The sequence below is a fragment of the Garra rufa genome, chromosome 14 (assembly GCF_049309525.1).
Source record: "Garra rufa chromosome 14, GarRuf1.0, whole genome shotgun sequence".
Lineage (NCBI taxonomy): Eukaryota > Metazoa > Chordata > Actinopteri > Cypriniformes > Cyprinidae > Garra > Garra rufa.
Window position 1 is genome coordinate 20,440,585 of NC_133374.1, and position 14,412 is coordinate 20,454,996.

The 14,412-nt window shown below is 36.9% G+C and overlaps 1 protein-coding gene across 3 annotated transcripts in view; it reads right to left on the reverse strand.

Moving 5' to 3' along the window:
• Positions 1-456: 456 nt before the first annotated feature.
• myo18ab (myosin XVIIIA b) overlaps positions 457-14,412 on the reverse strand; it is a 153,711-nt gene continuing 139,755 nt past the window's right edge. For 2 of the 3 annotated variants that reach the window (XM_073818419.1, XM_073818418.1), the window contains 2 exons: positions 7,595-7,717; positions 457-2,246 (listed from right to left, as the gene is read on the reverse strand). In XM_073818419.1, the coding sequence (XP_073674520.1) occupies positions 2,093-2,246; positions 7,595-7,717 (277 nt within the window). In that variant the 3' untranslated portion in view covers positions 457-2,092. Of the gene's footprint in view, positions 2,247-6,693; positions 6,768-7,594; positions 7,718-14,412 lie in introns of all 3 variants that reach the window. The other variant, XM_073818417.1, reaches the window with a different exon arrangement.

A 14,412-nucleotide genomic window follows, 5' to 3' on the forward strand; every position in this document is an offset into this window, starting at 1 on the left:
TTGACTTTGTTCTCAAAATACTTCAACTTTGTTCTCAGAATACTTCAACTTTGTTCTCGAAATATTTCAACTTTGTTGTCGAAATATTTCGACATTCTTTTAATGATTTTGACTTCATTCTCAAAATATTTCAAATTTGTTCTCAAAATACTTCGACTTCATTCTCGAAATACTTCTGACTTTGTTCTCAAAATATTTAGACTTTGTTCTCAAATTATTTCTCCTAAATACTAAAACACTGTCGTATTTAAGATGAACCATCTCATTATTGTTAATTTATTTACAATTTTATTGGAATAAGTTTTTGCAAAAAAAATTCTCATTGATGCCACAAATGGTGCAGACATAATACACTGCAGCTTAAAGAAAATGGTATGAACATGCCAAAATGTTTTTTTTCTTTTGTGCCTGCTATTAAAAAAAGCGCATTGTGAAAAAAGCATGTTGAAACAAGTCTAAAACAATCACCATCATTTATTTACAATATATTAAACTGTAATGCAAAATTATTACTTATCAAGTGGTCATTTATTCAATAAAGAAAATAAACATTAGCTATTTTGAAAGCTAGAATGAATCATACAGATATTTATATTTTTATATTAATGTGTACAGCCAGCAAAGGTTATGCATCATGTAGCCACGTGTTTTAATTCGGCAGAAACACCATAAAATGCTCATTTTTTTTCATATTAAAATCAATATTGACTGCATAGAAAAGAGGATAAAGTGGTTGACCTTTGCAGAGGGTCTAAAAAACCATGTAAAATACACACGCGGTCTCCCTTTAAAAAGAGAAGCAATGACATCCTTCATTGCTATCATATGCTGTTGCTTTATATTTTGCCAGCTTCGCTCAATCCATCAATGCTAGATCATAAATACTACAGTGAAAGCAGAACAACAATACAACAGAAGGCAACAATGGAAATCAGAGGGGTGCGTGTCCGTACGGGTTCAAGTGAGTCTCAAAGTCATTAGGTAAGGCCAAAAATACTGATGAATCCAATGTGACGACATGCCGCAGGGAAGCTGGGATTTCACAGTATCGGTTCTGTCAAAACATCTCCATCTCGTGCTTCTGGTTGCACCGCATCAGCACGAAAAGGAACTTTGAAGCTGTTTATCCAGTATCGGTGGAGTTGGATGATAAATTACCACAATGCCCCAGATCATGGGCATTCCCTTGGGAAAGCCAGACATCTGTGATAACCAAAACGAAAAAGCCTGAGAACAACAACAACAACCACAACAAGAAAGTGTGGGAATAAACCGCTGAGCCATACAATGTCTACTATGAGCAAGCACTTAGTCAATTCAGTCAAAACAGAACAAGACAGGCATATTATGGAAAAGAAAATAAAAAAGCTTTGAGTCCAGATGCCGAAACGCTGCCCTCTTCTTGTATCATTGACCTGATCGTCTTTTTTCCTCTCCACATAAAACATCAAAACAAAGACCGAAAGGAAAAATGGGCTTCCTCTCTCATTCACTCGAGCAAAAACCATGAATCCTTCACCGTATGAAAGCCAAGAGAAACAGATAGAAGTAGGTTTGTGGAGATGGAGAGGAAGGTGGAACAAAAAACTAATTTGCTCACATAGCTAAAACTGCTTTTTTCTTTTCTTTTTTTTTTGGTAATACAATATTTCATTGCCTTTTCTCTTGGGTTTCTTTTAAATCTAACACAACAGAAAAATCCACATTTACACAATGCCATGTATCTTTGGCTCAGGCCTGACCATGCAAGAGGCTGTAGCGCGTTGCCTCAAGCAGTATCCATTACTGAATCCTGACCGAAGTAAGAATGCAAGCACGGCGTTTGGTAAAGTCAATGCTTATATAGAAAGGAAGAGGAAGAACATCAGAAGTAAAAGCACACAGAGGAAAGAGTCAACAGTGCTGTGATTCATGATGCTGTACAAACCCTTTAAAGCTCTAAAGCACATGTGAAATAATACTAATACTAATAACAAGTCGCCGAAATCCTCTCATCCGGATCCGAGTTCAAGGAAGACATTGATATTAAACACAAAGGTCCTCCGTTTTGTGAACGAATGTGAGTGCATGTGAATGTGTGCGTGGGGGGCGGCTACGCGGTGGTCTCGCCATCGCTGTCATTCAGGTAGCTGCTGCGTTTGTAGCGGGAGCGGTAGGTGCTTCGGCCCGTGCTCCCTTCCTCTTTTTCTTCTTCCTCTTCCTCGTCAGATCTGTCAAGGCAGAAGCGTCTGCGACTGGAGGGTGGGCTGGAGGGGGGAGATAGAGAAGCTTTGATTAGGATCAGCATGTGAAAAGACAGACCAAAGAGGATAATCTCTGAAGGAATGTCGGGTTATCAAAATTCAAAATGTGGGGTAACAATATTCAACAGGCCCTATAATTCGGTATCATTTTTGGTGACGCATTAGAGGTGCAGAATGAGCCACACAGATCACATGCAAATCACACCGTCGAGTCGATAACAATAGTTATTTTTCCCTTAAATAAGGTTATGATAATTTTTTTTAGACCATAGAAATTTCATTGATCATGTCACCAGTGTCAATATCACAAAAAAAATGAATACTAGCCTAATAAAACAAAAAAACAACTCAAGCTCACTGAAGTAAACAGTCAGCGATTAAATAAGAAACTAATTACAAGCAGTAGGACAAAAAAAATACAGTTTAATAAATAAGAAATGCTACATACTCTGTATAAATGAATCAAATGTATAAAGACACTGCATTTTTTTTTTCTTATTAAAGTTACAAAAATATGATGCCATTTTAGTGCCACATTTAAAAAAAAACTACAATTACGAGATTAAAGTCGTAATATTTTGAGAATAAAGTCAAAATTAATAGAATAAAGTCGAAATATTACGAGAATAAAGTCAAAATGTTTTGAGAATAAAGTCAAAATGACGAGAATAAAGTCGAAGTATTTTAAGAATAGTCAAAATTATGAGAATTAATTTATATCAATTACAAGATTAACGTTATAATATTTTGAGAGTATATTGTATCCTATTACGCATGCAAATGGGCTGGATTTGGGAGCACTGGGAGATATTGCAAAGTCTCAACTTAAAAAAATATCAGTTTTATACGAAATACAAACAATATGTCTATTACAATAATGGGTTTTTCATGTTCTTTAATACGGCGGGACAGAGAGCGTGAAAAACACATTATTGCAATTGTTTGTATTTCGCTATAAAACTGACAGATTTTAAAAGCTGAGACTTTATAAAAGTACCAAAAGCACAAAGCTTATTGCTATTATTGGGTGACTGATGCACTACAAATAGTGATATATTTTGACTATATTCTCGAAATATTTCACCTTTATTCTCCAAAAATATTTCACCTTTATTCTCGAAAAATATTTCGACTTTATTCTCGAAATATTTTGACTTTATTCTCGTAATTTCGAATTTATTCTCGTAAATTAAACTTTATTCTCGTAAATTTGACTTTATTCTCGCAAATTCGACTTTATTCTCACAAATTTGACTTTATTCTCGTAATTTCTACTTTATTTTCAGAATTTCTACTTTATTCTCAAATTATTTAGACTTTACTCTCAAATTATTTAGACTTTATTCTCAAAACATTTAGACTTTATTCTCAAAATAATACTTTAATTTCTTAATTTTTTTTATTTTTTAACTTGACACTAAAACAACATCGTACAAAAGTGATTTAGTCAAGAGCAGTGAAAGATTTTCTCTCTTTTGTCGTTTATGACTGACAGCAGATTTATTAGACTGCTATCACTTTAAGAGCTGCCCGGATCCAATATACTGTTACACACATTTTCTTTCTCAGCTGTTTGCTTTCACTTAAGACCTAAATAACTTCTCTTTCGCTGCTGATTGCATTTCAACGGCTTAAAATTACTTGTTTTAAAACCGCAATGCTTAAAACGCATACAAACGATATGTTTTGTGACCACATAGCACTACAACGTCATGTGAGCATATAACCGCAATAGAGAAGACAGTCCAAAATTTCTACTGGTTGACAAATCTGTTAATCGAGTCTACCGGTATATCGCCCACCCCAAATGCAATGCTAAGTTATTTATTTAGTGTGTTATAGCTGAAATATAAAAATCAATCGTAAATGCAAAATTTAAACATCACAACATTATGTGGGAATTTAGCATGAACAATTAAATATATAATATAATAACTAATAAATAAAGTCAACTGATAACTATCAATATATTATGCCCTAGTATTAATTTAGGTGCCATCGTGGTCAAGCCGGTCACTGTTTGACCATACAGTGTCAAGTCAGTGCATCGCTGGATCCAAATAAAATAATGTATATTAAAAATCCCCTGCTATAAAAATCTACAGTCCATTTTAAACAACTTGTAATATTCTTGATGCCTACTCATAATCTTATCAGTGAATTAACATATAAATGAACCGTGTCCTCTAATTATACAAAAAAGCGAACAGACCGATGTAGAGAAAGCATAAATACCTCACCCTCTTCCAAAAGTCAACGATAACTTTTCGTGTCACTGAGTCTTATCTTCCCTTTGTCATAATAATACAAACTTCAGGTTAATTGCTGGCAAGCAGTCCTAATCGATTTTCTGTTTAATTATGTCCAAGACCAAAGAAAGAATTTCAAACTGACTTTAGTTACAGCACTGTTATTTTCAGATACTACATCACAAAGACATTTCAGTGAATCATATAGAGCAGTGGTTCTCAACCAGGAGACTTCAGACAGCCTCTAGGGGGCCCCAATTTTTTAGTCTAAAAATTATTTAAAATGTAGTAATTTTACCGTATTCTTAATTCAAATGAGAAAAAGCTACATATCAGCTTACACTCTTAAAAAGAAAGGTTCTTTATTTGCATTGATGGTTCCATGAAAACCCTTGAACATCCATGGAATCTCTCAAATGCAGAAAAGGTTCTTTATAGTGGAAAATGGTTCTTTAGATTTTTAAAATGTTTTAAGAACTGCTCACTGAAAGGTTCTTTGGGGAACCAAAAATGGTTCTTCTATGGCATTACTGAAAAAAACACCCCTTTGGAGCCTCCTTTTTTTAAGAGTGTAGGAGTCAAAGTCAAAAAAGTTGAGAACTACTGATATAAAACTCCAGAAAATACTGAAAAAGTGTGTGAGTAACAAAGTGAATGAACACAGCATAAAGAAAACCTGAAAGTAGAAAGTTATGGTAAAACGCAATAAATGATATCAGACGGTACTGAGGTACTCGAGTATTAGTTTAACACCATGCTTGTTGCATTCCTTCACTCCACACCAGGTTTCACCTACTGCCATCTTTAGTCGTCACTGTCAGGCCTGTACAGGTACTTCATCATAAGATTGTCTACTTTCTTCCTCCTCTTCTTCTCCTCTTTCTTAGAAATTGGGGGAGCTCCTTCAGAGGGGCCTTCAGGTTCCAGCTCTTCCTCAGACCCTGAGGCCTGCCTGGCAGGGGCCTTCTTGATACTGCTGGAGCTTCTGTAAGAAATCGTGGACGCTCCTGAACTGGAGTCCGAATCTGTGCTAGATTCTGATTCTGAGGATGAAGAGGAAGATGAAGACTCTTTCTTAGACTTCTTCTTGGACTTCTTGTTCTTCTTCTTGGAGCTCTTCTTCTTGCGGTCATCATCAGAGCTGTCCGATTCAGAGCTGTGGCTTCTCTTCTTCTTTTTCTTGCTCTTGCCCTTCTTGCTACGGCTGCTTCGAGTGCTAAGGCTACTGCTGGAACGCATAAAATCCACGGCTGAAGCAGAACGGCGCAGGCTGGAAGAGCGGCCACTGTCTCTGCCAGTTCTGGAGCTGGTGATGCTCTTCCGGTCATCCTCCTCCTCTTCAACTGGCTTATCTTTCTCAGCTTCAGAATCTTCCAAGCTGGTGCGCTTGAACTTAATAGGTTTGAAGCTTAACACTTCATTAATGGCAGCCTCCAGATCAGGGTCTAGGTAGTTGCGGTGACTGACCGGCTTGACGTCTGAGACGTCAGGCGGGCTGGAGTTAGTGGTCCGGGCTTGTGGAGGCATGGAGAAACTTCGGCCAGAGGTGGAGTGAGGACTGTAAGCGCTGGAACGCACCTCGCTGAATGCTATGCTTCGGGCATCATCATCAACGTCAAATTCACTGAGGCGACAGCTTCGAGACAGCGACATGCGGGAGTCTGCACGGCTCACGCTACCTGGGCTGCGCCGACTGACGCTCGGGCTGATGGCTGAACCATATTCACTCTGGCGTTCATCAAGACGAGACATGCTCCGACGTTGGCTTACTGAACTCATGCGACTCACGCTGGAAATCGCATCGTCATCCAGGTCTATCGCAGAACGGCAGGTGGAAATCCGGCTCGGGGCTACAGAGGACACAACGGATTCCTTATCAAACTCAGACCAGCGGCTGTCCATGCCCTTCCTTGCCCGACTGGCCGCTTCCGAGTAGGCCTGAGAGATGACAGAACCCCGATCGTCAAGATCATCTCCTGCCTTCCTCCAGGAGCTGACAGAATAGGAGTCATCCTCAGCTTCCAGCTTGGCTTTGTTCTTGCGGAAGGAGGAGAGGTCCTGGGAATCAGATTGTTCTTTGAGGGTGTTGAGGAGCGAACTCTCGTCTCCCTTACCTCCTATGGAGTCCTTTATGTTGGAGCGTTTCCTGTAGCTGAGGGAACTCATGACTGACACAGGCCTGCTGGGTTCTAACTCTTTACCTTTGCCACTGTCTTTCCATTCTTTACCCTCGTCCCACTCTTTTCCTTCTTTTCCGTCAACATTTACCGCAAATCTAGACGAGGGAGGGGCAGACGGGGTGTGCACAGAGTAGAAAGACAAACAGATGGAGGGAGGAGAGGATAGAGATGAAAATATGAGAATGAGAATGAGAAAATACATGAATAAAAACTTAAAAGTTGAATGACACCTAAAGAGAGAAATAACAGTAGAGGTTTATCCAAGCAGACAGGGCAGAATATAGATGAAAGTTTGATGTGACAGCAGGGAATACAAGGCACTTAAGGAAGACTCTAAAGCTTCTGTGATTCAAAATCAATAGTTAATCCATACGCTCAGGTATTTACATATAAATGTGGACATAAAGATCCTTTTAGGTGGTGACAAAGACTATAATTCCATTACAGGATGATTTATGGTAGGAAATGTTATAAAAAAAAAATACAGACTGTAATCTGGAGCCAACTTCCCATAAGATATGATTGAAATGATCAAAATTATACCTCAAAAGTTTCCAAGGTTTTAAAAAGTTGCAAGAACTTCAAAAGCCAAACTTAAATCTTCTGGTAAAAAGAAAAAAAAAAAAAAAAGGAAAAATCGAAAGTGTCTGCCGTTGGGAAGACCTATTCATCTTTAGCAGAAAGGCGTAGGTTGGCATGCCAACTGGCCAATGGGCATATCCATTAATCTGCCTGTGAAGCCGTTCCCTTTTACCCAAGCCTCTGTTATCAAACTGCTGACAATGGGGAGAATAATCTAGACAATACCAACAGAAAAATCCCTTAGAGCTAGCTAATTAGCTTTTCTAAACACCTTTTTCTTGCTTGCTGCATTGGCAAACCATTGCAAACCATTCTGTGAGGTGACAGGGGTAACACTGACCTTGAGCTCTTCAGACTACCATCATCTGACAGATTCTTGGCAGAGCCCTTGTTTTTAGACAGCCATGACTTCACCCCATCAACGCGGTCCTCCACCTCAGAGTCAGTATCAGAGCCACCCTCGCTGTGCAGAAGGAAAAGAGGGAATGTCAACAAAATGAACAAGCAGAATCATACATAAATACTGTTAGTAGAAGGAACACAGGGATTTTACGGTGGAGGCACAACAGTGCGGACACATGCGCCCGATCTCTAGAAACCTGGAAAAGGCCTCTGTGTTAGTAAGTCAGACTCATAGTCCAACAACAGTATCCTGCAGCTATCTGGCTTTGTTTAATGTGTGAAGCATCCAAAAGGGTGAGGTCAGTACAACTCCAAGCCAAACCAGAAGAAAGGAGAGCATTGAAAAGAGAAAACCATTCAGACTGTAGCTTAGCAGACAATAGCTGGGTTCCAAAATCTAGCTGGCTAATTACGGAGGCAGCATTTTAAAGAGATAGCTCACCTAAAAATGAAAATTCTGTCATTAATTACTCGCCCTCATGTCGTTTCAAACCCGTAAGACCTTCGTTCATCTTCGGAACACAAATGAAGAGATTTTTGATGAAATCCGAGAGCTTTCTGACCCTGCATAAACAGCAAGGCAAATGACCCCTTCAAGGTCCAGAAAGTTAGTAAGGACATCGGTAAAATAGTCCACGTGACATCAGTACTTCAAGTCGCTATTTTTGTTTTCTTTGCACACAGCAAGTATTCTCGTAGCTTTATAACATCACGGTTGAACACTGGCGTCACATGGACTTTTAATAATGTCCTTACTACCTTTTTGGGCCTTGAACGTTGAGTTGAGTTGCTGTCTATGCATGGTCAGAAAGCTCTCAGATTTCATCAAAAACATCCTAATTTGTGTTCCGAGGTTTTACGGGTTTGGAAAGACATAAAGGTTAGTAGTTAAATGAGTTCCAAAACAAAACAAAAAAATTAAGATAATTTACTCACCCCCTTGCCATCCAAGATGTTCATGTCTTTCTTTCTTCAGTCGATAAGATTTTTTTATTTTATTTTTTGAGAAAAACATTTCAGGATTTCTCTCCATATAATGGACCTTGGTGCCCATGAGTTTGAACGTCCAAAATGCAGTTTAAATGCAGCTTCAAAGGGCTCTAAACATTCCCAGCTGTGGAAGAAGGGTCTTATCTAGCGAAACAATCAGTTATTTTCTAAAAAGAAATTACAATTTATATATTTTTTAACCTCAAATGCTCATTTTGTCTAGCTCTGCTTGAACTCTGTGTATTCCTGTTCAAGACAATTAGGGTATGTTGGAAACTTTCATCTCATTTTTTTCCTCTAACTTCAAAACCAAACTACATCTTCATGTTTTTGTAAAGGGTGTTTGATCATCTTTGCATGCTCACTTTGTAAACACTTGGTCGGCACTTCTGCAGCGATGTAGGATGATTTTGAAGTTGGAGGAAAAAATCAGATGGGAGTTTTTTGACCTACCTTAACTGTCTTGAACCAGAATACAGAGTACACACAGAGCTAGACAAGAGAAGCATTTGAGGTTAAAAAGTATATAAATTGTAAAAAAAAAAAATCTTTTTTAAAAACGACCACTCGTTTCACTAGATAAGACCCTTCTTCTTCGGCTGGGATCGTTTAGAGCCCTTTGATGCTGCATTTAAACTGCATTTTGGAAGTTCAAACTCATGGGCACCATAGAAGTCCATTATATGGAGAGAAATCCTGAAATGTTTTCCTCAAAAAAACAGTTTCTTTACGAGTGAAGAAAGACATGAACATCTTGGATGACAAGGGGGTGAGTAAATCATCTATCCATTTTTGTTCTGGAAGTGAACTTCTCCTTTAATAATTCTCATTTTTGGCTGAACCATCCCTTTAAGGGATCATTAACATGCTCCTGATTTGAGACTAAATGTATGCTATTTATTTTTATGTTGATTAGAGTATTGCTTTTTTACCTGAACATGCTAACACCGAACTCAATCAATGGCAAGTCGATTCTGCTGTAAAAAGTTGCTTATATAAGGCATACCAAATTAGAAAATTTAATAAATTCTACAATGGTTATGTGGCTGTCTAAGGCAGAAACTACCTATGCAGCAGTGGATGGTTCACTAACCATTAAAACATCTAAATAGCTGTATTTATAATAAAAGTGCTGTGATGTATAGTTGAATAAAAACAGAATTAGGAATTATAGGTAGTGCAAAGCTTTTGAGAAATCTTCCTTTATAAAAAGAAGGCCTTCAGGCTAATTTAGCCTTGGACTACCAAGTTAAAGGACGCTATGAAGGAATGGGCCATTTTGGGACTGCAATTAACTTGACTCGCCATGCTAGCAATACCATGCATCTCTGGATACAAATGGGTTTTGTGGGGAAGTGTTGCGCTGTCAATAAGAGCGAGTAAACACTGGCCTAATGTCCCTGGGAGCAGATGCATTAGCACCTCACACGGAAAGCAGCGCTGTGAATCCCAGCCCTGTTTGCTCATTTCTCTGGACCAGATAAAACCATTGGATTTATGTTTGGCTGGATTTGCAAGTCAATGCTTCCCTGCCTCTTTAGATTAGTCTTATCCTTCACTTATCGCACAGCACACCGTACTGAATAACTATGAATCGCCCTTCAAGGACCCATAGTGGTAAGCGGCTCCATATATGCACAAACAGGAGACCTTTAAAAGAAGATTTCGTACGAACTGGGCCTTTTTTCCCCTCACAGTTTTGTTTCAATTTAAATTTTAATAATCATTGTTATTTTCCTCCAGCGCCGTAGGAGTCAAATATCTCCCAATGAAATTATACTACATACAGTAGCTCATTATCCCCGGCGTAGAGAGAAGGTTAACTCTGAAGCAGCAGCTGCTTTTCTCTGACATTAGGGTTCCGGTCTGCTTAGCTCTCCGTTTGTGGTATTATGCATATGAGAATATTATATATGCATGGACCCACGAGATAGCACAGATGTCACTAAACACTAACTGAATGCTCACAGTCAGGGTGCTGAAGAGGGTCTAAATGATAAGATCTGATACACTCAAGCGAATACACTCAGGACAAAAGAATTTGTTGTCAAATGAGCAGCGCTCTGACGATACGGTCAGGCAACTTGCGAGTGCCAGAGTGTGTATTTCTTCAAGAGCCCTTTTGGCTCTTGCGTAAGCCCTAGTGCCCTGGAGGTAAACCGAGGTGAGAGCGTTGTGTGAATAAGCCTTGAGCTCTGCTAGCCGGCCCATCTCTAAACAGTGGGACAGCAGGGTCTTTGTAATGAAGCGCTAATGCAAAATGTCACACACAATTTATGTCCTTGACCATATACCATTAGTTAAGCTGCACCTAAGCCCAGGGGAACAAACAAACAACACAGTGAGAGAGGAGAGACATTAATTGTCTGTGACAACGTGCCTCCATTGGTTGTACATCTCTGTTACAGGCTATTACATTTATCATTAGCACCTACAGAACTCTCTCAACCCCTCTATTTTCCTCTCCAGTCTGTCTCTCTGCTCTGTTTTCTCTCTCTATCCCTGCTCGCGTTTCAGCCCTGACCCTTAAATGGGAAGAATTTGGACTTTTATATTGTGCAACAGTTTCCTGGCTTTGTCTTGGACTATTTCTTTACTAATTGTATAGACCTTATTTTGGCCGTAAGAGCGGGCACGGCCATTTGTAAATTTAATGTGTTTGGCTTCTGGTCTCATCCACATCCAGCTATTTTTAGCTACACAAAACAGTTTGTTTTGCTGCTTGATAATGCAAATTGGTGTCTTATCGTATTATTTTTAATGTATTATCTTAATTACGAACACATAACCGTTTAATGCATGTTGTTAAGCCCATAGGCTTCTGCGTTAAAAAATAAGGTGGATATGAACTCAAAACATGCCTAACATCTGTTTAAAATCTGTCTTGATAACTGAGGAAAGAAGGAATAGCTCCTAAAAATAGAAAATTATGGTTATTATTTGCCCTCATGCCATTCCAAACCAACATAACTATCTTCTGTGAAATTCAAATTGTTACATTTTTCACCACCATACTTTACAGTACAATGAAAATGAATGGGAACTGGGAATGATGAGCAGCAAAATGACAAAAAAGAACAATAAAAGTGTCATAAAAACAACAAAAAAAACTTGGCTACAATAGTCTTCTGGAATTATGGTTGCTTTAGTTGATGAATAGACAGCATAGACCACTACCATTTTATTATACTTTTATGATGCTTTTGTGTCTTTTCTAATCATACTAATGCAAAATTAACAATACTTGAAATATATTTAACTATTGCAATTAATTTGATTAATTAATCACTAAATGTCTGAACTGTATGTAGACCAGGATTATTATCGTTAACTAAAATTTAAATTTAAATATAGTAAAATATAATATAAATATTATATTTAAAAAAAGTTAAAACTAAATGGCAATTTGAAATTTAACTAAAATGGAAGCCCATTTCCGCAACTGAATTTTAAAAAGATGATTGCGATTTATCGCAATTTAGAATTTTTTCCTAGAATTGATATAACCTCACAATATGAGATATAACCTCGCAATTGAGAGTATTGAAGTCAGAATTGCAATATAAACTTTTTACATCTCGCAATCCAGAATTTTTTCTCTGAATTGCATGATATAAACTCGCAATTGCGAACTATGAAGTCAGAATTGCAATATAAACCTTTTTTACGTCTCACAATTCTTATATTTTTCTCAGAATTGATTTAACCTCACAATATAAACTCGCAATTGAGAGTTATGAAGTCAGAACTGCAATATAAACTTTTTACATCTCGCAATCCAGACTTTTTTCTCAAAATTGCATGATATAAACTCGCAATTGCGAACTATGAAGTCAGAATTGCAATATAAACTTTTTGTTTAGCAATTCTTAATTATTTCTCAAAACTGCATGATATAAACTTGCAGTTGCAAGTTATGAAAAGTGATAAAAAGTCTTTCTAGGTCTCGCAATTCTGACTTTTTTCTCAGAATTGCATGATATAAACTCGCAATTGCAAGTTAAGTCAGAATTGCGACAAACTTTTTTATGTCTCGCAATTCTTTTTTCTCAGAATTGCATGATATAAACTCACAATTGCGAGTTATGAAGTCATAATTGCGATAAAACTTTTCACGTCTCACAATTCTTACTTTTTTTTCTCAGGATTGCATGATATAAACTCGCGACTGCGAGTTAAGTCAGAATTGCAATAAACTTTTTTTTACATCTCACAAATCTTACTTTTATAAAACTTTTATAAACTTATACTTTATAAACTTTTTTACATCTGACAATTCTTACTTTTTTCTCAAAATTGTGATATAACTCACAATTGCGAGTTATGAAGTCAGAATTGCGATAAAACTTTTCACGTCTCACAATTCTTACTTTTTTTTCTTAGGATTACATGATATAAACTCGCAATTGCGAGTTAAGTCAGAATTGCAATAAACTTTTTTTTTACATCTCGCAATTCTTACTTTTATAAAACTTTTATAAACTTTAAATATAAACTTTTTTTACATCTCACAATTCTTACTTTTTTCTCAGAATTGTGTGATATAAACTCACAATTGAGAGTTATGAAGTCAAAATTGCGATAAAACTGTTTACGTCTCAGAATTCGTACTTTTTTTCTCAGGATTACATGATATAAACTCGCGATTGCGAGTTATGAAGTCAAAATTGCGATAAAACTTTTTATGTCTCACAATTCTTACTTTTTTTCTCAGGATAACATGATATAAACTCGCGATTGCGAGTTATTAAGTCAGAATTGCAATAAACTTTTTTTACATCTCGCAATTCTTACTTTTTTCTCAGAATTGCATGATATAAACTTGCAATTGTGAGTTATGACGTCAGAATTGCGATATAAACTTTTTTTCTCAAAATTGCGAGATTATATCAAGCAATTCTTACTTTATAACTTGCAATTGCAAATTTGGAGAAAAAAAAGAATTATTAGTTTGTATCATGCAATTCAGAGAAAAAACTCAGAATTGTGAGATAAAAACCTTTTTTATTTTTTATTCAGTTGTGAAAGCGGATTTAAATAAACAAATGAACCTAAATACAATTTTTTAATGACAAAAGCAACGAAATGTAACCAAAATTTAAATGAAAACTAAAAATGAATTTGTGAATTAAAATTATAAATAAAATATCTCTCTCTCTCTCTCTCTCTCTCCCTCTATATATATATATATATATATATATATATATATATATATATATACACTAAAAAAACACTGACACTCATTCATTTAGAAAGGAATGAGATGCATTTACTCAGCACATTATAGTTTGAATATTTTATGTTCCATTTATGTTTCACTAAGACACTGAACTTTCATATAACTGATTAACCATAAAATCTTCATAAATATTTCAAATCTTTCATGATATATCGTAAACAAAATTTTTAAATCATGCCACGGAGTAGAATATACGCTCATGAAAAGGGCCGTGGAACAACGCTCCTAATTACATCTCATTTCAAAATATCTGTTCTCCTCATTTGTTATGCCCTGTCTATTCTCTCATATGCTCAGGGAAAGGCAGAATCAGTTCTCTACTAATGCTCTCCACTAAGGCTTGCATTAAGCTAACAAACCTCTTGCAGCAAGTCTAATTTACAATAATGCAACGAGAACTCCCCAATTAAATGATCGGGCCAGAAGGGTCAACATCCCAGCGTGAACCCAAACAAACATTTCTGGATTGGCACATCCATCTAAACCTGATCAGTAATGCACAGACTGGCCATTAGCTTTTAATACTT